The sequence below is a fragment of the Rhyacophila brunnea genome, unplaced genomic scaffold (genome assembly GCF_057557595.1).
Source record: "Rhyacophila brunnea isolate RB1 unplaced genomic scaffold, BYU_Rbru_1.0 scaffold_4, whole genome shotgun sequence".
Taxonomy (NCBI): Eukaryota; Metazoa; Arthropoda; class Insecta; order Trichoptera; family Rhyacophilidae; genus Rhyacophila; species Rhyacophila brunnea.
In genome coordinates, this window is record NW_028233068.1 from 43142292 (window position 1) to 43167774 (window position 25483).

At 34.2% G+C, this 25483-nt stretch overlaps 2 protein-coding genes across 6 annotated transcripts in view; both read left to right on the forward strand.

The window, feature by feature from the left end:
• LOC147067395 (apolipophorins-like) overlaps positions 1-4340 on the forward strand; it is a 112989-nt gene extending 108649 nt beyond the window's left edge. For all 4 annotated transcript variants that reach the window (XM_085954394.1, XM_085954395.1, XM_085954396.1 and 1 more), the window contains 6 exons: positions 132-272; positions 1426-1544; positions 2402-2516; positions 2698-2804; positions 3246-3446; positions 4106-4340. In XM_085954394.1, coding sequence (XP_085810520.1) covers positions 132-272; positions 1426-1544; positions 2402-2516; positions 2698-2804; positions 3246-3434 — 671 coding nt within the window. In that variant the 3' untranslated portion in view covers positions 3435-3446; positions 4106-4340. The remainder of the gene's footprint in view (positions 1-131; positions 273-1425; positions 1545-2401; positions 2517-2697; positions 2805-3245; positions 3447-4105) is intronic.
• An 11453-nt stretch (positions 4341-15793) lies between these two features.
• The window catches only part of LOC147067397 (uncharacterized), a 141135-nt gene continuing 131445 nt past the window's right edge, over positions 15794-25483 (forward strand). For both annotated transcript variants that reach the window (XM_085954398.1, XM_085954399.1), the window contains exon 1: positions 15794-16054. In XM_085954398.1, the coding sequence (XP_085810524.1) occupies positions 15959-16054 (96 nt within the window). In that variant the 5' untranslated portion in view covers positions 15794-15958. The remainder of the gene's footprint in view (positions 16055-25483) is intronic.

A 25483-nucleotide genomic window follows, 5' to 3' on the forward strand; every position in this document is an offset into this window, starting at 1 on the left:
TTCCAATACTTACAATAATTTTTCTTCCCTACCAGTCACTGAACTCTACTGTTACCTACTTAAGTCTTATGACAATGGGCGATGTTTGTGAGTTTTGTTTATACCAAAATTTTTGATTTCTCTTTCATTAGTTAACTTGGCATCAAAGATTCATTTCACCGACGAAGAACAATCAGAGAAGTGGAAACCTTCGATACACACCAACGACGTTAACGTCGATGAGAACACCAAGGAGCTGTTGGCACAACTTGAATGGCTCAATGATAAACTCGGTAAGTGGGACGTTTAATCAGAGTGTCATAGACAATCCTCATAACTTGACATATCTAAGTTGAATGCCACAAATTTATCTATTGAATTGATGTGGAAGCCAGAGTCGATAAAGCGAAACAATATGAAAGTTTCACAAGTTTGTGGGACTGTAAATAAATTTAATGTTTTTCTGGTAAAATAATTTTTTTATTTGGAATTATTAAATTATGATTGAATAAAAAAATAATAATTTAACAACTGTTCGTAAGTTTAAAAACATCATAAATACCTACTGCCATCTATTATCACCTTGATTTAAATACAAAGCTGGTCGCTTGGCGAACTCACCTACAGTGGCGTAACTATTATATTTAATTTGTGTGAATCATAAGTGACCTGATACATAGAAAGATGAGAGTACAGATAGACCTCGTTCATTATGACCCCTCATTATTATGGTGACCAATTTTAAATAAAAAAAAATGTTCAGCACTTATTTTGACATGTGCCACAAGCCAGGTACAAATAGATCAAACTAAACTACAGTAGTAAACTAGATCCTTTTTTGCAATGCTGTACAAAATTAATAACATATTGATAATATTCAATATAAATATTTAAATCGTAAAAATAATCATTTCATAAAACTAACTTGAGTTTGTTTGGAATAATCCGTATAATTGAAAATCAGAATAATCGAGGTGCGGATAATCGAAGTTCCACTGTAGTTTATTAATAAATATCATATTTAAAATTTTTTTAAATTAATCGTGAAATTTTGCTTGTTGCGACTGTGTCTAAAGCGTATCTTCCACGATCTATGTTAGTAGGTATGTATAAAGTGGCACACCATGTGCACAGTAAAAGTGCATTACAGTCGTAATGGTATATTTGCTAGCAAAGAAAGAGGGATTACAATTCAAATACACTCACAAATCACCTATGGTGCTATTGTATATTGATTTACCGATATCGGTAACTCATTCAGAGAGTGAAAGATATGAGGTTCGAGTCTCACTCAGCTTAACTTTTTGTTGTGTGAGTGTGTTATCTGAGGTGTTTCAAAAAATATAACGTATTTTCAACTATTTAATTTACTCTAATAAATAATCGTGATCAATTCAAGAAGAAAAATAATTACGCTAATTAATAGTGTTGTATTTATTTATATAGGTTTCCTTGATAGAAGACTATACGCTCTCGGCCGTGATATTGTACAATTTAGGCCAAATTCCATGAAATCTGTCATCCTGGTCCAATCAAAGACGTGCTCTACAGGATTTTTGGCTAAGGTAAATAAAACAATAATATTCTCAAACTATATAGTTACTTTTATAAATTTTATGTGATACTTTTGTACAGTATTACAGTCACATTGATTTACCATATAGGAGGCACGTAGGACACATGGATTTTGGTTGACCACATAGGAATTGACATTGTGTATATTCAGTTATAATATAATATTATTTCATTAAGCAACCTACGTCAAAGTAATTTTCGACTTAACCATGAGGAAACCTGCATTACGAAACCTCTAAGTATCAATTGATTCATATTACATCACTCACGGCCTATCATAGGAGTTAGAGAAAGAGAAGATGTGAATCGCCATAATTTAAGCTGAGGCGTAATTACTCTTACCGACGTGCTGTAGGCTCTTTGCATAGATGAGTGCAATGAGTGTCCATAAGAAGACCAAACCAATCATCATTTTCCCGACGAATGAGAAATTTAAGTATTTATTTTCTTTGTGAGGGTAAAAGATGAGTTTTGGATAATTTGTAACGCTTGAGTGTTCTGAATGACAATGTGAGAGTTTGGTATAACTCAATTATGATATTGATCACAACATACTTAAAGTTGAACATGGCTGTCATATAGGATAGACTATTAGCTAAATTCACATAGTTATGACGTGTACACAATTTCTGGCAGTTCATAATACAATCGGGACTGTTTTTTGGCTGCATAATATGTGCATTCAATATGGTATCAACTGATTAGTAGGACTACTTTTCAGTCAATGAGATTTTATATCGCTATGACGCATATGAGCCCAAACTGAAAGTTGAAAAGCATTGGAAAAAATAGAAAAAGATGTTAAAATGTGTAAAGATACTGTCCAGTATGTTATTTCATTTTTCAGGTTGAAAATAAAAAAGCCATCCGAGCATTGAAGATAGAAGGCGTACAGACTCATCTGATTACTCTATTAGAAGATTTCGTTGTTCCAGATATCAAAGAGCGCAAAAATGCCATCGGTATGAAAAGATTAATAGTATATTACATTTAATTCACAATACATTACCATTACATCACTCACAGAAGGAAAGTATCCAATAGACTGAAACCATTGGTCAATGAAAAAACTTGAATCTTTTGGATAATAAAAGAAATCATTGTTAGTGGTGGATGCTATTTAAACGTTTTGTTTGGTTTCAGGATTCAACACCAAAGAAGTGTTCATTGATGGAGAAAAGAACTGGAAGCGAGATGATCAATCTGATATCAAATACAGCAAGGACCTTTGTATTGATCTCGCTCTGGAAGTAAGCTATTATAAATGTAGTATAAAATAACAATTAAGGACAATAATAATGGAATTATAAACTGATGTATTAGGGCTCTATCTATGCATAGTCATACTTATAACATGCATATGCATAGTCATACTTATAATAAAAAGTGGGATTATGCATTATGCATTACTTGGAATGGGAAAGTGAAGGTGATAATAAATAATAAGACAAGTTCCCATTCCATGTAACGCATAAGACCGTTTATTTATATAAGTATGACTATGCATAGGGCCCTAAATACTACACATGTCACTTAATTACTTGGTCTCCTAAACTTTCATGTATTTTGGAACAACATATTATTCAAAAGACTCGAAACATTCATTTGTTTTCAATGAATCATACTTATTTTTAAAATAATAAATACCAATACAGTTATGTGACATGTTTGAGTTTATTTATTAATTACAGACAAATGGCAACGTTTACTCATCGAAACAATTTGAAGCAATTGACCCAAAGAGGCGCTCTAACGTTTTGAAACTGACAGCTAAAAGCATTGTAAAGTCAATGGCCACCATTCCATCTGAAATGGATTGTATTTGCAAAGCCGGAATCACCGGATTATCACCAAAGATGACATGCGATAGGAAAAAATAAAGATGATTCATGGTGAGTTTCTTCTACAACATAATCTGTCATTTATCTACCACTCCCCGGTGATATTTTTGTCACTCTCCCTGCACTATTAATTTCCAGAAAAAAACTAAAGTTGCCATAACAAAACATTCACCATATTCAAATATACAACATAAAGCCAAGTGATTTTACTGTATTGAAAAAATGTACAATTGCACTGACTAACAATCAAGTAAATAATCTCATGTTTTACAGGAAAATTTTGACTGTTTTATTGGAAGGTGCGATAAGTGGTCTCTTGGAATGTTGTTTTGATTAAAGCGTGAAAATTTGTACAATATATACAAGTATGACAATGTGGAAATAATTAAAACTACATTTAATTTGATAAATGTTTGCCGATGTGGGTATGCATCGATTTTCAAACAAAGGATTGTGCACTTGCATTTGTGTTGCAACAAAAGTTTACAAACCATGACCATACAAATGTCAGAAGAATGTATGCAAATATTATTCATGGTATGTATGTAATGTGATGGTATGTAAGATGGAAACCAAAAGAAAACTATTTCTAGAGGAGGCCAAGACCCACCAATGGATGATGACATATCGGCCAAAATATAAAAGATTCAAAAGTTATGTGTATAAATTATGTCTCAACATATAATATTAAAAAACATTATTTTTTCTAGGTACTAATAGAAGAGGTGGCAAGGACTCACAAAGTTGTAAATAAATGAAATGGTCAATCTCATGTTCATATATGAATCTTTTTCTTCTCGTGCCATCACCTAACGGAGGTTGGCCACCATCAAAGCAATCTTTGCTTTATTGTTTGCTACCCAAAACAGTTCGCTAGAGCTGTTCCACAACCGATACTACTTTATTATTTTTGTACTAAATGAAAAATAAAAGAGTTGAGTCGAATTTTGTTTTAATTTAATTAACCTAACCTATCGTCGCTATAGGATTGGTTTCCCGAATATCTGTTTTCGTCGAAATCGACCTTTTAATGCAGAATGTTTTGTTGTATCTAATTGGACTAGAACCATCCCTTTCTTTAAATTACTTCGTAATGAATACATCATTCATATGTTGTAAAAATAACAATTTAAATATCTCCATGTATTTAAATATAGGATTATGAAATTTGTTTTTCGTCTCCTGAACATTTGGTCTATTCGGGAAACCAATCCTACAGCGACGCTATGTCTAAATAACTATGTTAATCTACTTGACAAATCGGACTGTGTCATTGTAAAATCAATTAGGTATGACATGCATTTAGAAGAGTTATAAGATTTGATTCAGATAGTGTTATTAGGGTTTGCTAACGATAGACCCATGCAAAATGTATAATATACATTTTCATCGATGGCAAGATTCAAGATTCACAACAGTTTCAATTCCGTTCGGATACTGACCGAACTGTTGAACTTACTAGAGGTCAGTTCATTAACAGTCCAGTCCTCAATAGTACAATGTCAAATCATTACATTTTATGGTTTTGCATAAAACAGACAAACATACAAGAGGGGGTTTTCTGGTCTGGATCCCCCCCCATGAAAATCATGACCCGGATGATTTAGATGTCGAACAGCCTTCTCAACGGGTTATCCCCACTCCTCTCAGCATTCTATGCCACGCAAGGCCTGTAGCCACTGGAAGACGCTCGGTAACCATCTGGGGTTTCTAATGTTTGCTTTAATATGCTGATGCGTCATGTCCAAAAGATAAAACAGCGCAGACAAAATAAACAGACACCAACGATTTAAATGATTACAACAGTTCGGTTACACGCATTTGATAACCACTTGTGGATGCGACACTTCGCAATCACTTACAATAATAAAAAAGCACCCTTAGTTCTATCTGCAGCCCAGCTGTTTGTCGATGGACTTAAAATGTGGAATGTACCCGTACCCTTTCCGTTAGTAGTAGTTAGGTATGGATAAATGTGGTCAGTGACGCATGCTAGATTTTGTTAACCCTGTCCTTAGATCCGCTTTAAAAATCAATAATAAACAATTATGAACGTCGTTTTAAAACGGAACCCCCCCCCCATATACCATCTTTCTGTATGTGCGACTGGTATAATATACTAGCCATAAATTATTCTATTATTAAAACTAGTAGCACAAGAAAATGTCTCACTACTTCAACCCAGTTTGTTACTTGAAACCGATAAAAACTTATTGTTATTATTTTTTAGCATATAATTAATTATTAATAATAAAATTTATTAACACAAGTCGTCGAGAACAGAGCATAATTATAGAAAACGTTTAAAAAAAAATACATACTATAATAATGTGATGGTAGAGTGTACTACTACTAGCGACATCTAGTGATCGAATACAAAAGATACAGCCAGAAAAATGGTATAGGGTAGGGGCCCATTTCAAAAAAATTACCATAGTATAATAATCGAGTGGCGTCTTTAAGCGGGAAAAACTCGTGTGTTGTTCGGGTGAGCATATTAATCCCAAGAAGTAATGCAGCTGTTGTCTTGGGTACACTAGATACCGCAGGGCGGTTGGAGGAAGGTTTCTACCTATTGGATTTGTATTGTCTTAATTTTCACTTTACATGTATATGCTCTGCTGGTCTTATTAATTCCTAATACTAATTCAGATTTCCATGTGGACAATCGGTTCTCTTTGGTGTGACGGTCAGAGATGACGTTGTTGCCACAAAGTATCTACTGGATTTAAGCTTTATTATGGGGCGATTCCAGAAATTTATTGATTGGGTTTAGCTCAAGCATCCCATAATGATCCGACAAGTCTTGTTGAGCACAGTGTCAAAGTGTTTGTTATGCACTGACTTGTACCGTTCCGTTCAGGTGTGTTCGGCTACTGAGTTGCAGAGTGCAAGAGGTCAGTCCGTGCGTGAGTGTGGTTGAGCTCCCCACGTACTGCCAATTAGATTTCACGAGATACTATTCTTCAACACTGTCTTCATTTTGGTGTTCAGACAGTGCTGCTTAAAAGACAGCAACTGGTCTATGGCAGCCATAGATGTATAAATATAGAGATAGGCAAAGAAACGGATCACTCATGCAATCGAATGAAGCATGCCGACAATAGCCGAAAACTTACGAGAAAAAGCGACGGGATAAAAAAATGCAGGGCATCACGAAGGATTTACGTTGGCCCTTTGACCGTAGTTATAACGTACTCGTATAATAATAGAATAATGTTCAGCGAAGGAAGGTTTAAAATAATAACACTGTTAAGTATAATTAATTAACTGGGATTTTAGTATAATTATATTTGAAAGTTGGGAATTTATGAAAAGATTGGTAGGTTATTTAGGTACTTGCCTATATGTCTTTCAAAAGTAATAAAGTAATTATAATAATAGCAATGAAGTAATTAAAGTAAATAAAATTATAAAAGGATATAGTATGTCATCATATTACAATAATCAAAAATAAAGTTTACAAAAAGTTATACACATTGAAAAATATTATGATTTTTTTGCAAATATCCCATCACTGTAATTAATTCAGCCTTAATTAATTTTAACTTACATATTTGTAATTAGTTCGGGCTTAATTAGGTTATACTTACCAACTTTCCAATAGTTCTGTTATGATAAATATTAAGAGAATTAATAAGTAATTTTCGAATTAATAACATCAACTAATCATTTAAAAATAAGAAACACGGATATACAAAAACATAATATAAGTAGTACGTACATATATATAGGTATATGGATTATAAATATCTGAACACGAACACGTCTCATAATCGATTAATTTGGTAAACAAAATAAATATATATACCTATATATCTTAAAAAATTTTGTGTACTGGGATTCGACGAAGAATTAACAGAAAAAAATATCAAAGTATCAACGCATACAGTGATATAACAATACTCAAATATACGATAAAATCAAAATGTGTTTATTATATTCAATTATAATATTAATAATCAATGCTTTCACGTAATGCGGTCCTGAGCAATACATACACGGGTGCTGTGTAATACTGTGTAAACAGAGTATTACACGGGTGCTGTGTAATACTGTGTAAACAGAGTAATACGAAACGAATTTCAGCACGCGTAATGCAGTCGAAATTATTTAAGATTATTATTTTAACATGTATAAATTTAATTAAACATACTCATTTGTGATACGTCACGGCTCCTAAGCGTTTATTCTTTTTATTGCTGTCGTTTTTACAATTTAACACGCTACACACAACCATTTTTACTGAATATTACCTACCTCAGGTGAACCTTTCACGTTGACTTACCAATGCAAACTGAGCGTCAATGTGACGCACATTGAAGTGCTACCATAACTTGATTACAAGCCTGCCTCACCATACTTTCATATAACCTGCCGTCCCTAGATGGCAGTACTCGAAATGGAAAAATTTACGAACCGGAGCGCTCGACAGTTTTCTGAAGATTTTTACATAGTAAAGTTATCAAAGTTTATGTGTTTTTTTTCATAAAAATAAGTGTGTTAGATTTTCTATTATATGACCTATCTAGTTCAGATTATTAGTTAAATTATTTATTCCACAAGACAAGATAATTTTACCGATTTCACGAACAGGAACGGCGCTCCGGTCCATTTCGAGCCCTGGTCTATGCAGCGCTTGGAATGGAGCAGAACGTACCGGAGCGCCGTTTCGGTTCGTGGTATTTCCTAGGATGTCGTTCCTGTTCGTAAAAACCTCGAAAATGGCGTACCGGTTCGTAAAATATCTGACTTCCAGCGAGCCGTCTAGTAAAATCCTCAAGCGTCTTACTTAATATTATAACGTTCCGGTATACGTGAAGGATAATAATATTTTCTTGAAATACGGAAGAGCGGCATTTTCCGTCTATTTAAGGGGCAGCATAGGATTAGGGACACCCCTGATTGTGTTATTACTAAATCAACATATTAAATCAAATCAATAAAAATAAATACTTATATTATAAATTATAAGTAAAAATACAGTGACGTCACGTGGGGGTAGATGGTACATAATAATATGCAGAAAATAGAGACAAAAAAGAAAACAAATAAATATTTTTAGAGTATATTTCGTAAAAATGCGTTGTATTTTCGTCTGCGGCACTGATAAATGTTGCCTGTCCATATCTTCAGTCGATGTGCATTTTTAATGGCTATTTGCACTTTATCCTTCCATGGTAGATAGATTAGGTACCTATAGATATAACAAAAATTCTGGAGACGTAATTTTTTGGATAATTATCGAGAACTCCGGTTCGCAAACCGGAGCACTGGGTCTATGGTGATACCTAAATACCGCCTGTTAGTGAGGCATCTCGATATTATCATTGAAACTAGAAAATTGTGTAACTCTAAAAATGCTACTTTACAGGAGAGACAAAAAGCAATATGGTTTCATATACAAATATTATGGTTATGGAGTTAAATCATCGATGATTTAATGTTACAATTTTTTTGGAATGACATCATTTGCAAGATGGGTAGATATTAACGACGATCACTAGATGGCATTCAAAGTCAATTTCGATTAAAACGGAGTTACCTACACATTTTTCTAGTTTCAACGACGGTATGGTAAATTTTATTGTACTTAATAATTTTCTTAACTAAAATGTATTGGTCATTGTAAATAATAAAAATCGTGCCACAGATGACCTCTTGAAGAAGCTCTTGAATTCTGAAGAAGAACCCCCTACCCTGGTCATTGTTGTTCACTACCGAAGAAATTGTCCAAAGTTGCTCTCTATTTTGAGCTCTCATTGTGATCCATGTTATACCCCATAGCCCCCACATCCTGAACCGGGCCACCATGCTAGGATCTTTGGCGGGCCCCCCTCCCTATCTCTAAGGATAAAGGCAGTGTGATGCTCTACAGTAGCGTTCTATAAATGGTGTACGTGGTAAAATTAATGTGTATTTAGTGTTTTTTTATTATAAGTATATTTTAATACATCCATTTGAATTAAGAAGTTGTCGAGTGTCGATACACAATTAAAATTTTTATCGTACAACCATATAATTTTAAGTAATAACATTATTGAAGGAAAATAGCACCGCAGGCAACTTTCTTCTATTAAAGCAAATTTTTGCTGTGTGTTAATCTCACGTATCTGGTCGACTGGCCTCGCCGTGCCCCACCTGAGCCCAGGCTAGAGCCCTGTCACCCCAACCTTGTGGGGGCCATGTTATACCCATTATGCTATCCCAATGGCATCAGGATGCTACCTTCAAATAAAACACAATGGTAGACGTAAGTCGTAAACAGACAATCTCTTTGATACAGAGATACTATTGAAAGCTTTGGTATAACATCTAGATTTGGGTTACACGTTACACCCATATTATACTAATACAATTTGAGCTTTTTCATTCCGGGGAAGAGTCAGAAAATTGTGTGTGCTACCGACCTATCTTTTGCCGTTCGTTTTTCAACAATTTATTTTAACTTGTCCGAATTTGTGACAGTTGACAGCAGTGTTGCCATCTTTTCAAAGTGGAATTATAGTACAGAGCCTCCAAAATTATAGTATTTGGGGAAAAAATATAGTACGCGTTGTCATCTGTTGAAAATGTAATGTAAGTTTTTTGTATCTCAGAAAAAAATAACGGAGAATTCGAAAGACTGAGAGACCCCCTTTTATTAAGGTACCTCTTCCGACCAAAAATGATTACCGAAGAATTCAAGAAATTTTTATTTTAAATCAAAGTCAAGAGATGTTTTTTCGTTTTTCGAGCAATTTTTTTCCAAGTTCTCCAAATTTTCTTATATTGCGAAATTATAGTACTTTGCACCAATTTATCGAACGGAAATCTCGAAATTTGAATACTTTTTACATATTTTTTCCGATATTCAAAATTATAGTATTTTGGGCGTACTATACCTGTTTTATATCGGACACAGTACGCGGACCAAAATTATAGTACAAATACTATAATTATAGTACGGTTGGCAACACTGGTTGACAGGTTCGTTTAAACCATAGACAATTGGATAATACCATAGACTAATATACTTTTAGATAATAGTAATGTAACCGGTGTTGCCATCTTTTTATCAGCGAAATATAGTACGCGGTCTAATGGTACGTTTACATTTGACACTAATTTCGTCATATGTATGTATGACACCACATTCACTTAGTGTAAACAGTAATTATATTTGTATCAGCCACTTATTTTGCGTGTGTCGACACCACCTGTCACTTATTCCAACTACTTATATACGCAAATACAAGCACCGCGTATGCCACAAGTCCGAACTTGCAGCGATAGGTATATCATCGAAGTTGAGCTGCCGTCTACTTTTATGTCAAGAATATGATACATTATTCGTAGTTTTACAGCTGGTTTAGTTTAGTTGATATTATTTCGGAAACAGTATGCAATAAATTATTATCCATGATGAGTGATAAAAAGAAGTGGTTAAGGCCAGATATTGACGAATAAATAATTTAAATAAATAAATATTCAATTATTGATCGATATCATTTAATATTATTAGACTTCACGGTAAAAGTGCACTATTCGGAACGGCCCTCATAAATCAACTTTTTTTAAAAGTAACTGCTATAAACACTAGATATATGGATAAAATGACATTTTGGCGCTTTATTCGTCATTTTCAATTCATAAGGAATAAGCATCAATTTCACGTAGAAATATAGTTTCTTAAAGTGGACTCATCAAAATTATTGACTTTTGTAGGCCATTCCAAATAGTGCACTTTTATCGACTTCACATTATTTAAAGTTAATTTAAGTGGGTAAGTAGGTATGTAAAACTATCGATTTCAAAAACTATACCTAATTAATTAGTTTTTTAATTTTATATGTACTTAGTAAGTAACTATAATATTTTATATTGTCAAGATAACTTTCCTTGACAACTGACAAAATATTCCCAAAATTCTTCTCGTACATCTTTTGCATCCAAGGAATACTTAATTATTAATCCCTTGCTGTTCTAGAGGTTATGTGTTGATTCCTCATTTCGCCAACTTCCATTTTCTATTTCACCTGTTTCGATATTCTCTTTATCATAAAATATTGATAAGAGAATACAACTGACACATCGTTTTTGAGAAGTATACAAAATAAGTGTCCGAATAAGTTACAATGCCATATATTATAATATGTATGTAAACACCGCATATTATATTTATTCCAAATGTTGCCATTGAATAAAGTGTAGAGACTATTAATTTCAACGAGAAGTATACGAGAATTTTATGTCAGATCCATGCAGGTGTAAACAGAGAGCCACAGTGCTGTCAACCGTATTAAAATTATATTATCTGTACTATAATTTTGGTCCGCGTACTATGTACGATATAAAACAGGTATAGTACGCCCAAAATACTATAATTTTGAATATCGGAAAATGTTATGTAAAAAGCCCTAAAATTTCGATATTTCCGGTGGATAAATTGGTGAAAAGTTCAATAATTTCGCAAGATAAGAAGATTTGGAGAACATGGAAAAAAAATTGCTCGAAAAACGTAAAAAAATCCTTTGACTTTGGATTAAATGTTTAAAATGAAATTTCTTGAATTCGGTAAGCATTTTTGTTTGGAAGAGGTACCTTAAGGCCATGCATTAGTTGAGGCACGGTCTAAAAAGATCGTTGCTAGGCGATGTGCGGATTGCGGGTCGCGGGTGAAAATAACGCCTGTCAAACGAAATATTATTTCTCATATAAATCCAACATACGTCCATTTTATGTTCTGTTTATTATTCTATTAGTATCAATAATAATATATTCATTGACATGTTTTCTTTTTAAAGTAAATGGGTAAAGTTTTTAGTCATCTTTACACGATTTTAGAATTAATTGGCCCGTCGCCATCACGCAGCAAAGTGACGTGCGTCCGACTCCACGTTCTCTCAATGAATGCGAAGCAAGTACAAATTTTCGTCGCGCGTACAGTTGAACATTATTTGGCGTTTCACTGATGCGTCACCTTAATAAAAAGGGGTCTCGGAGTTTCTCAAACTCTCGGTAATTTTTTTCTGGGAAACAAAAAACCTATACATTTTTTGCAAAAAATACGTCTCTCCGTATATGTTTTCATACATCGCTACCCAGAGAGACCGAGCGCAAGAACGAAATTTTACTGATCGCCCGACTTTATTGCTTGCGCGACTACTGGGCAACCAGGTGTAGCATTGTTCATATAACTGCGTACATCGGTCTGGGGCCCGATGTTAGAACTTGCGAGTGCCAGCTGCCCGGTCGACATGACGTCATATGACATCATTGTGACGTACTACCGGAGTGATAATAGCGCTCGAGAATATAACGCTACTCCGACAGCGGCGCTATTCATTTCACCATACACATATAGGTGTTTCATCGTAATAATATCTACGGTGGGCACTGCGGGCGGGCGGCATGCTTCGAGCGTGTATTGGCTGACGTCACAATTACGTCATGTCGTCTGGTGCCACACGAGTCGATAGTTAGGAAATCGCGGTGCTGGGGCCTTCTGTTGTAACTTGTGAGTTGAAGTCACCCGGTGACATGACGTCATATGACATCATTGTGACGTACTACCGGAGTGAGTCAATGGTCTTCGAGAAATTAACGCTACTCTAATACTGGCGTTATTCATTGTCCCCATACACAAATAAGTGTTTATGTATAATATCTATGGTGAGCCGTGTGCATTGGGCGGCTCGCCTCGATGCGTGTATTGAGCATACGTCACAATTACGTCATGTTGTCGGATGACTTCATGTCGCAAGTTACAACATAGGGCTGCTGGTCTCGAGACCAGAGTCGCCCGGTGTGGCCCGGCTCTAAGTGAAATTTTACGTCAGACACATAAAATAAGTATAACGGTATTATAAGGGTCAGATGTAAACGTACCATAAGAAATTATAGTATTTCCGCCAAAAATATAGTACGCTTGTCATCGTTGACAATGTTTAGGATTTTTGTTTTTCACCAAAAAACTAACGGAAAATTTGAAAAATTCCGATGCCTTTTTTATTTAGGTACCTACTTACCTATATTAAATAAATTTTGTACTATAACAATAATAGGTATGGCAACGCTATTTTTAAATAAAAATGTTGCTACATAAAAACTACAAATTGAGTAGGTAGGTATATATATGCAAGCTGGTTTCAAACTATTAAAAATTCTTTTGCATTAAGAAAACTTTTCATCAGTTGACTATCCCTTTTAGACAAATCTCATTATACGACAAAAAAGAGGGAGCAATGAGGACAAAACAGCACATGGTTTTTTTCAATCTTGGTCGGTGGCGATCCTGGCTAGAGGTTGTGGGAACAAGGAATAGCAGTTTAAATTTAATATTGTAACGTTAATTTATAATAACACTACGTATTAAAATAAATTACAATCTCTTCTTGGTCATCCTATATCAATACGTCTAAATACGCTCTGATATTTCAAAGTTGCCAAAGTGAGAAGTCAACTTCTCCAGAGTGTGTTATATTGGGTAACTATAGCAACATTGGCTTGCTAACTACCAGGGCCTGTAGAGATGGGCGAAAGTATCATTACGCTATATTAACCTAATCATTTGTGACAATTAAGAAATTTGTGACTCCACGTTAAATCTGTTTTCACATAGTAACAGTTTATGTACTGGTTTACATAACATGTCCGTGTCCATACGCAGCAACGACAATTATTGTTAATACGATAATGACAATACTTATTATTATTATTATCTTTTGGCCGAGTGAATCGTTATCAATGACATATTGTAATGACAATTAATGTCATTGATCGTTATCATCGAGCGTACACAATACACCTACGCGAAAAAATACTAGTAGGTAAATTAATTATGTCAAGTAAAGAATATAATGTTTAATTAGCCAGGTAGGTATTTAGAATATTTTTACAATGAATTACCATAGTGTTCTCTATTCATCCTTTTATATTTTTTTTAATTTTTCTAAAAACCGCATTGACGATAATAATATTTTAAATGTTTTCGATTATGATAACTGTCGCGTATACTAATAATACAAATCTCTCATGAAAATAATAGCTGTAAAACCGATGAAGTATTTTTATGAAATAAATCCACCTTTATATCCACCAAATTTAATGTATTTTTGTCAATATTCAAGGTAAAAAGTGATTAGAATTAATGGCACAAATCAACTTTTGTAACACTTAAAGCTATATAATATACCTCTAAATAGTAGTAGTAATAATAATAATAATAATATATTCATTGAAATATTTTCTTTTTCGAGTCCAGGATAAAGTTTTTAGTCATCTTTACACGATATAAGAATATATTATTACGATGCCATCACAAAAAAAATCGACGTACTCCCACTTCGAATACCGCTCGGCGATTGGCCACGAAGGCGAAATTTCGTCCCACCTAGGTATTTCGTCGAAAATTATTTGCCGTTTCATTTATGTATGCTCTTAAGATAGCCATATAATATAGAGGAATTAATTAATTGACTTTTTTACAGAACTTATAGATTTGCCTTTCCTTTCATTAACACGCTTTCTGAAAGGTAGGCATAAGAAAATGTAGTAACGAAAGAGATAACACGCTGTTTTAGACGTTTAATACGCATAACAATATTATTGACCGACAATAAAACTATATATATATAAAGTTTGCTTAACCCCGAAGACCTACTAGGTATGTATCATTAACGTATTAAATGTTTCATCGCTAAGTGTATTTTTTTGTAAAAAAAATATACAATATTATATTATAGAAATAAAAATAAACTCTACCTATATTGCATTTAGTGTTTCTTGCAGATTTTTGCCGAATTGCTTTGACCTAGATAGCCTATGTGTTGGTGACAATCAATGGTTTACCTTGAATGTCGATCATTAGTTTACTATAATATACCGTTCCATGCTTTCCCCTAAATAGCATGCATTACGAGCGTAAAGAGTGAAGTCATATAATTATACCGGAACAGCTTGAACAATGAGCTTCTTTACGAGCTGTTTATTCGCGAATTTACAATCTGCCTGTAAAGTCGCCCAGTGTAATCATCGAATAAGCTAATAAGCAGGTTGTAAACACTCTACCGAGAAAAGTTGAAAGCCGGTCAACTTTACACGCTACAAGCCGGCGTGTGGGCTTACTGCGTCTGCGCAGTAGAGCGCAGTACCAACCTCCCGGTAAAAAAACGAACTACGTTATGTCAAAATAGTCACTGGCTTCTGGCTTCTCAGTGAATGGAAAGTTTTGTGTGTAATCATCAAATCGCAGTAGCTGAATCGCCCGCTTTTAAATTCGCCAATAAACAGCTCGTAAAGAAGCTCAATGTAATTGAGGCTTTAATCAACAAATAATATTAAAAAATTAGACATTAGATTGTATTGATTAAGTAAGAGAATGTATCGATCTGTTGACCGATTGTGCGGCCATCACTAGTCAGTCGTCAGTCTCATTCCAATTTGGCCGCAGTAGAGCCGCGTATTCCGCCGTTTACGGAACACTCGATATCAGTGACCAATATCTATAATTACATGTTTCGCCTTGTGAAGTGTTTTGAAAATCGCTTGTGAGTGTATGATAGTGAACAACCCGATCCAAAATGGCTTTGGAAGGGGTGAAAAGTGGTGAAAACAAGGAAGAATCGAACGAGAACGCTACGGAAGTAAAGGCAAATGGAGCTGACAGGACCAAACAGGTAAAAAAAAACCCGTTGAGGTATCCCTGAGGGGGTGTGTTGAGAGCTTTTTTCAAATAGAATTCCTTCGGGTTTTATGACAAGAATGTTATTTATAAAAGTTGTAAAATAATAAGAATATATATCTAAACAAGTTTAACCGACGCAGGGGGGTGAATAATATTAATATCGTGCGAATTCATTCATTATTTATTTCGCGCTCGTAAAATTTATAGTTTGCGCAAGATCCGCTGTGTTCAACTAGGAAAATAGCCTATCCAATCAAACGTATATTATAAGTATGTGTAGATATCTATAGAATACTATTTTTGATAAGATTTTTATTGCGCGCATCTTGATATTTTCAGAATCTACGGCATGTTCTGTTTTATATGAGTGTCTTTTAGGTTTTGAACTGGGGAGTTGTGTGTTGACCTATTTTTGGCTTTCGCTGTGGAGTGTGGACGCCTCTGTAATAAACACGGTGGTATTATAAACATGACCTAATCGCTGGTGTATTTTTGTGATGTATCCATTCGGAATTTGGGCATCGGATTAATTTAATATACAGAGCTGTCAGAAGTGTTGTCATCGTAGAATGAAGCGCCATTGTGATCCAATACAGTACACACAATAATAGTGGAAGCGCAGTTACATAATAATAATTTAAGCCGCTATCTTTTTGTATCAAAACATTTGGACCAGATTCAATCAGCGACGATGGTCGGTCCTTTGTGCTCTTGATTGATGATGTCACTCATCCCTATTTGGTTTAAACGATGACATCTCATAATAATTCACACTTTACGTATGGACAGGACAGCACTGTTAAAAACAATTTGAATATCACGTCATAATAATAATATGTGTCATACTCCCAAGAATCGAACATATTATTATTAGAGGGACTTATGTACTCATGCAAATTTTAAATTTTAAATGTTAACATATAAATATTTATAGTGTTTGAGTTTTATAGTTAAATTATCCAGATTGAAGTAAGTATCCTAAGATGTTAAGCATAAAGAAAACTTGCAACATTGCTTGTTACCTCGTTTTATCATCAATAACATTAAACTTCATTTTTGTGTTCAGTGACGTTTCGTGGGGTAGGCAGATTGAGCGTCGCTTGGGGGCGGCAGTTACTCGAAGGGCGGCAAATCGAGAAGAATCATTAGGTATATATAGAAATAGGTACCTAACTTAGCAATTACGGAAATATCTCTCCATTAAAAATACAGCTCACTGGTTGGAAACAAAATGTATTAATTGACATGGAATGTTTAACCGGAGTGTATTTTTTGTCGGGTTTGCGATGTCTAGTTTACCTCCGTTGTCTTTGGACGTCTGATCCTTGATGACGAGCAATGACACGTGCAGATTTGAGAATTATATTTGAATTATAGGTAGGAACATACTCGTACTTATACTCGAACAACATCTTCTTGGTTACGTCTTAAAACTGCGAACTACAAGCTCCTCCCATTTTTAACCGCAATTCCATTATAAACTAACAAGCTCCACCCATTTAGTCGACAACAGCGCCTTTTGTCTAAATCTTCTTGTTGGAGAGTACCTACCTAATTAATTTATCCAAATATTTTTGCCAGTCACTCGAGAGTTTTGAAAGTTGTCAGGTGTATATTGAATTGTATCTGAAAATCGTGGACTCGCAATATTGTCTTTTGAAGTTGAGATGGCATTTAAATTAGACCTATATATTTTGTTAGTATTGTATCCATACAACACTTTTCTTAGATATTGGAGTCATGGAAGGATGATAAAAAATATTGTATAAAAATGGGGTGGCATTTTAGCGCTGCCTAGGGGCGGCATTTTGTCTAGGAACGTCACTGTTTGTGTTCATAATAATATCTACCAGCCACCCAATCAATATGCAGATTGTCAAGTATTTATTGACCGGCATCAATTGCAATGTTTTTTGTTGAACATCTCCGGAACCGACTCAATTGTTAATTAATCCCAACTTGTTGGTCATCATAATCATAATGGTGCACATTTTACAATTACAATGTAGGTACATATTATTATAATATTAAGTATATTGCTGAAACTACGTATGCATAACTTTACGTGTGCCCGAGAACATAATAATAATAATGATTGGATTATAATAAATCCTTATAAAAAACATTATTTTTGTGTACCTATGATTCCTTTCTAAACAAATTTAGTATAGAGATACCTAGGTAGGTAAGTAAAATGTAAATGTAAATAAAGAACATAGCTCTCTTGGCAAACGAATTTTCTGACAATAAAATGGCACGTTGGTTTATTTTACTCTAGCCGATTTCGTATATTTATTTGACAGCTGCTATTGACAGATTCGACAAAGCTGACAGCTACATGTCATGTCACATTTGCATGAAAATAAAAGCCAGTCTGCCGTTTTCCATTAGATATTATATTATTCTTAAGTATACCTACTAGAATAAATTTACTTGAATCTGTTTACATAACTTATTACAAAATCTTAACATATGGTTAGACATATTATGTTGTGTATTTGATCCTGTGCATGAACCCAGTGGGTTGGGCGAATGGCTAACAACTATCCATTGTAAAATCATTATTTTCAACTATCACATGTGGGGGCCCGTATGCCTTCGCTGAGTCCCCATTCTTTTTACACATTTATTTATGCGAAGAACCGAAGGTAATTTGCTTATAACCACCTAGGTGGAAAAAATACAAATTTTATCGTAATATAAATAGACCAACAATAATTAATTATTAGAGCGCAAAAATCTCATTTCTAACAATGTTCACACTTTAACTCAAAGAATTATTTGCCAGGATCGCACTGAGATAAAAACTATCATTTTCTGCCTTTTCTTATTCTTGTGATTACGGTTTTCATCGAACGTTGGATACCAGATATGTAAGTACTTACGCCTTTGTTTTCTTTAGTATGATATTGTTCTTTGTATTATGATATTTCCAACATCTCGAACATTTGGGACAGTTTGGGAGATTAAGTATGCACCAGCACCATTCTCCAACCAAGCAACTCGTCGGTAATTCTGCTATTATTAAAGATTTTAAAGAAAAACGCTCTGCAGGTGGAACTTTTATATTACGGAAGTTATGAAATTTGTTGATTGTGTGGTAATTTTTGCATTTCAGATTAAATTTTAGAAAGTTCACACTTGCGCCAACAGATATAAATACATTTCTTCCACAGTGAATCCTCATTTTATTGTTGGATGAATTACTCACGTAAAATCGCACATGATGCACGTAAGTTACGACCTCGATATCAAGCCGTCATTTTTTTAGTTTTAAAAATGTACCTGCCTACTTACTCATTTATGGACATATGGTTCCTATATATTACCCTATTGTTCCTATATAATATACTATTAAACTTGCTCATTTACTATATTTATGGACATATGGTTCCTATATATTACCCTATTGTTCCTATATAATATACTATTATACCCAACACTGCCAACTAAAGTTTTGATTTCTTGACTTTCGTTTCATGGTACCTAGGTATATTATAAGAATATATTTATTTTCGAAAATTCGAGATCGGTTTATTGATTTCTCGAGAAATATCTTTATCTGGCCTAAATTTTCACACTGCCGAATTCGTGTGAGATCAAATTCGAGACTTTTATTTTTTTAGCTTTTCTTGCCCAAAAAATTTTAAGTGCGGATTGGCTTTTCGTGCCTAATATATTTTTTGCTTACCAGAAAATAAAATAGGTAGGTATGCCGTTCAGGTTCAAACTCATGTGTTTTTATTCGTCTGACAATTTGAGAGTTTCCACTTCAGATCAAATTCGGCTTTCTTTTTCCGTTGTTATAACAGTTTCTCGAATTCTCATTGACGATTTCTCGAGAAATGAGAATTATCGACATTTCGAAAAAAATATTTCTTGACATTTTGAAATTCATCTTTTCTGATTATTTCTCGAGTATTCTCGAGACAAGATTTCTTGATCATAACCTCTACTGCCAACCCGGCCAACCCAGAGAAAACTTATGATTTTATAGTTGCCATTTATTCAGAATCTTATCTCGTCATACTGACGTTACGTCATGCCTCAATCGAAGCCGGCAGAGCGTCGTAAAATGCAAAATAATTAGATATACAAGAGACCGGAGGCCGTTTCCTAATCTCTATATTCGCTCGTTTACGTCATCTCACCGGATTAGGCCGACTCTGAACACAGACGAGAAAAAACTGCTGTGTTTTTGAGGTTAGGTGTGTACATATATTATTTTGAATTACTTCTGCCGTGGTTGAGTTCAAGGATGCCACACTGATAGCCTTTTGGTCGGTGTTAAAAGTATTAATTAATGAATGAGTTCATGTCTCAATAAGATTCGTGTTGTCAGCTAATATCGTCATTCATTGGTTATGTTATGAATGAATTATTTATAAAACTTTATTGTGTGCCGCATGGTCGATAGGGGGATTTATTAGGTTGGTATTTTTTGCGGTTGACTTTAATTCATCATAATCATCAATACCAGTCTATCCACTGCTGGATGAAAGCCTCTAAGCTGATTTCACTTCTCTCGGTCCAGTGCGTTGCGTTGCCACCTACTTCCGTAGAACTTTACCGTTTCATCGATCCAGTGGCCTCTGGGTCTACCTTGCGAACGTTTTGTACCTCGGGTACCAATGGATGACTGGACTTTTCCAACGATTGTCCCTTCTTAGAGCTATGTGTCCAGCATTGAAATACATTACAAAATTTTAGTATTTAATTTAAACTGGCTAAAACAAAAATTATACTGTCGTGGCACACTGATGTCTTTCTTCGTTTGGTGATAGTACCTACATAATCGTTTTGAATGTCTACATGAAATATTCATTTAAAAATAGGCGAACCAAGAATGAGAAGCAGCATTTCGTTTTCTACTAAAAATGTTGTTTAGTTATTACTTACGACACTTTACCTCTGGGGTCTCTCATGTGGGGTAGGTCTCCTGTGTCCAAAATTATCTACCTACGTGTACCCGAATTATCCGAGTAAACGCAAACTTACACCCGGGTAAGTGCCTACACACATTACATCCTACCTGTCCCCAGTCATGTTTTTTCGTCACGATATCGATCGAGAGTGTTGAAATGTCAGGGGCGCTTTGGGAATCGCCGCCGGGTCAACCCGCCGAGCAGCCAAAGCACACAACAACTCCGATTTATTTTCACGCTCATGATGCGAAATTGACAAAGTTTTCAGGGGACTAAGTACACAACCCTTGGTGTCCTATCCTCTCTAAAGAGTCTAAAGTCAAACTTCTACTTACTGGATACCAATCACTAATCATGTTTATATTGTGTTGTCTGTGTGGTTATGTTAGGTTTGATGATATTACGGTACGTACAAAAGGCAATTCATTTTGTTTCAGTTAATAACATACAAATGGTTCTGTATTATGTATGTATGTTACACACTTGGAAAGGTCTGCATAATAAGACGAATGTACCTACGAACATTGTGAATAATATTAAATGTCACGCATGGCAATGAGGTACTTATGTACTGTCTACTTTTATATGATAAAAACACGTAGGTACCTATAATAGTCAATACGACTAAGTAATGTGCGATAATTATTTATTTATTTAAAAATACAAAACATTGTGGACATAACAAATCTAAATTCAAGACGTACACAACATGAGATTGACATCATAACAAATATTACAATATAGAATATAATAATAATAATAACAGAAATACAATTGAAATCAAAACATACTTGAGTATAATTTAACACAGAAAAATAAAATTTTGAAAACAAAAAACATACAATTTTACACAGAAAAAAAAGTTTCAAAAACAAAATACAAGTACTTACATCACTGAAAATGTCTATGTTTTTAGGGAGCGCATTTACTAATCTTGCACCCCTCGCTAATGTTATTGAAATGCTATTGAAATCGATAGTAATATTATTATTTATTATGCCGTCAAACTAGGAAATTCGAATCTGTAAAATGAACAAAATGATTATTTTGTCAGTCTCACCATTGTAGCGTTTTCATTCACGTAAACACCGGTTTAATCTACATTCTAGAATCTAGACTAATAATTTATTTAATTGAAATGTCGGTCTATGATTTATAAATGTTTGCCTTTTGATCAGCGTTTTGGATATTTCCATGATACCTAAGCACAGCAGAATATGCATTCTGTAATAGTGTAATTGAAGAGAGGTTGAGAAATCAAAAAGTCAATGTTCCTGCGTTTCAAGAAGCGAGGGAAAAACTTATGCCATACCATGTCAAATATTTATAACATTTTTTTTTTTATTAAAGATAAATTTTACAAATCCATACGTCCAGGAAGTAAACTAGGAGACCCAGTATTATTCGACTGTGTTAAATATTGTAGATTTACATTTTGATTATTGAATACTACTTAATCGATCTATTTTCCTGTATTTTTTATTTACATACTTTTAAATTAGTGATCTATATTTTTTATTGGTAGATATAGTATAGGTTTTTTAGTTTGTCTGTAATTTGTACATTATAATTCAAACATTGTAACTCCCAGATCAAATGTTAAAAAAAGCAAACCATGTACCTAAATTCTACATTAATAAATATTTGGTAAAAATATCAGAATTTATGTACTCATTTATAACATTGAAATATACTAAGTAATAGTGTTTGTTCTTTTAAAACAGTTTTTTTCTCCTTCCTGAAAAATTGACCAATATGGAGTTACAAGTTCTGCGAATTTTGGTGACAACATAGTTTTTTTTTGTTTACAGGTTTCTTTTATTATAAATCAAATATGTACTAAGTACCGTGGTAATAAACTACTTTGTTTCTAAGAATTTAATAAAGTTTCATCTCGATAACAACCGTTGTCATTGAATTGAAAAAAAATACTAAGATGAATAAATCAGATTAAATCGAGTTGGTTTCTTCTTGAAATTTGTATATAATATGTCTCATTATTCTTTACATATTTCACGCCAACGAAGTCAATTATAAAGTTGAATTTATCAATGTTGTTTTATCAAAAATGAAGGTTTGTGGTGGTGTTAATATTTAATGCGTAAATATTTTGAGTACTAATATTATTTTAAAGTTCTCCCCTTTGGTTGGTAGTGATGTTATAAAAATCGTAAATGTAAAATAGTATAGGTATAAATGTTATAATAATTCAATAAATTGAATAAATTATTCTTGGAAACATAAATAATCTTAGAATATGTATTGTACCCATTGAAGTCTTCATATGTGAATAATTATGCAATGTTTTCATAAGCGGGCGTAACCGTTTCTGATCGTCTTTCAATTGTGTGGACAAGTAGAATACATAGTAGGTATATTAGATATTTTCTTTTATTTGAATCAATAAGTATGATAAATCGATCTTCAGGCGCGTAATACGTTGATAGGTTTATCTGCAAATATTAGGATATTATATTCTATATTCGATGACATACCGACACGATTCTCTTGAACGTCAATGCCACGAGAAGTTAAATAATATTTTATTAAGTACCTACTTATAGCGCGTGTAGATTATCCTATCATTATGGTACGCCCTCGAAGTAATATGAGAGACCTTGTGGACGCCGTACTAAATTCGTATTATTTTCATATAATACGAGGGTGGGTCAATAATTCCTTAGAAAAAAGCATTAAAACAGTTTTTATTTTTGTATTTTTTTTTATTTCTCAACATAATCTCCTTGGAGCTCAATACACTTGGTTAGACGTTTCTCAATTTTTTTTAAACCGTCAGAAAAATAAGTTTTCGGAAGGTCCTCAAAATAAGCATTTGTCCGATCGATGACTTCTTCATTTGAAAAAAAACGTTGTCCACTTAGCCATTTTTTTAAGTTTGGGAAAAGGAAAAAGTCACTGGGGGCTAAATCTGGCGAATACGGTGGGTGGTCGACCAATTCGAACTTCAATTCTTCAATTTTAGCCATTGATCGTAAACATGTGTGAACACGGGCATTGTCCTGATGAAAGAGGATTTTTTTCCTGTTTAAATGAGGCCGTTTTTCTTCAATTTTGTTTTTTAGCTGGTCCCATAAAGATGCATAATAATCCCCTGTTATTGTTTTTCCTTTTTCCAAATAGTCAACGAAAATAATTCCACGTGCATCCCAAAATACAGTAGCCAAACCTTACCAGCTGATTTTACGGTTTTCGCCTTCTTTGGACATGGTTCGCCTTTCGCAATCCACTGCTTTGACTGTTCTTTCGTCTCGGGAGTATAGTGGTGTATCCATGTTTCATCTACAGTCACAAAGCGACGAAAAAATTCATCCGGATTGCGTTGCATGAGCGACAACAGGGCTTTAGAGGCCACCACCCTATTGCGTTTATTGTCGACTGTGAGCAAACGCGGCACCCATCTTGCAGAAATATTTTTCATGCCCAATTCGTCATGTAAAATAGAAATGACGCTACCTTTTGAGATCCCTGTAACCTCAATTATCTCACTCAACTTTAATCTTCGGTCACTTAACACCATATCGTGGATTTTATTGATCATTTCTGGTGTAGTCACCTCTACAGGACGTCCTGAGCGTGGTTCATCCTTTGTTGATGTATGACCACGTTTAAATTCATTTAACCAGTTATAAATAGTTGCAAGTGAAGGAGCAGATATGCCGTGAACTAAATCCAACTCATTTTTTATTTCCTTTGCTGTTAACCCTTTTATATTAAAATGTTTAATAACAGCTCTCTAAACTCAATTTTCTCCATTTTTGTAAACAAGCAAATTTTTTTTTTAAATGTACGAGAAACACACAACAACCCGACCAATCTGATTGAAACTTCGCAGCATACTGAATCGGTAGTGCCGCTGCATGAAAACAAACCGCTTACAGTACTAGTCGCGCCACCTGTCGGCTTTTCTAAGGACTTATTGACCCACCCTCGTAATTGATGGTGTGGCACTGCCGGCATTCTATATCTTGTGCCGGCATGAATTATAGAATAATGTTCCTACGGAAAACGTATTGAGGAAGTATGCATATTATTGCATGAGACTACAATTATTCAACGATTCAAATTCAATAGGATCCTTCCTGCATTAACCCGATTTGCGGCTTCTTCTGTCGATAATGTTTTCAGACAATATGCACGAGGTAAAGATGCGCGAGAAAGAATCTTATATGGAACCTAAACAGTTGAAAAGGAACGGTGCATTGACATTGTTGGTCTATTTAAATGTCATACAAACTTTGCTGGGTATTCTGTTCGTTCTTTGCTCCAAATTTGACAGAAAGCTCCACTTGGAAGATGATCCAACGTCTTTGACTTGGGTACATATACATACTCAGAGCTTGTGATGTCTCGATTTTTTTCATTTCTCAAGATTTCGAATTCGAGATTTTTTTTTTACCTCCTTGCAGAAAAAAAGATTAACCTTTTATGATTATTTCGAGACGAGCACGAGATACTCGTATCTCGATCACAACTCA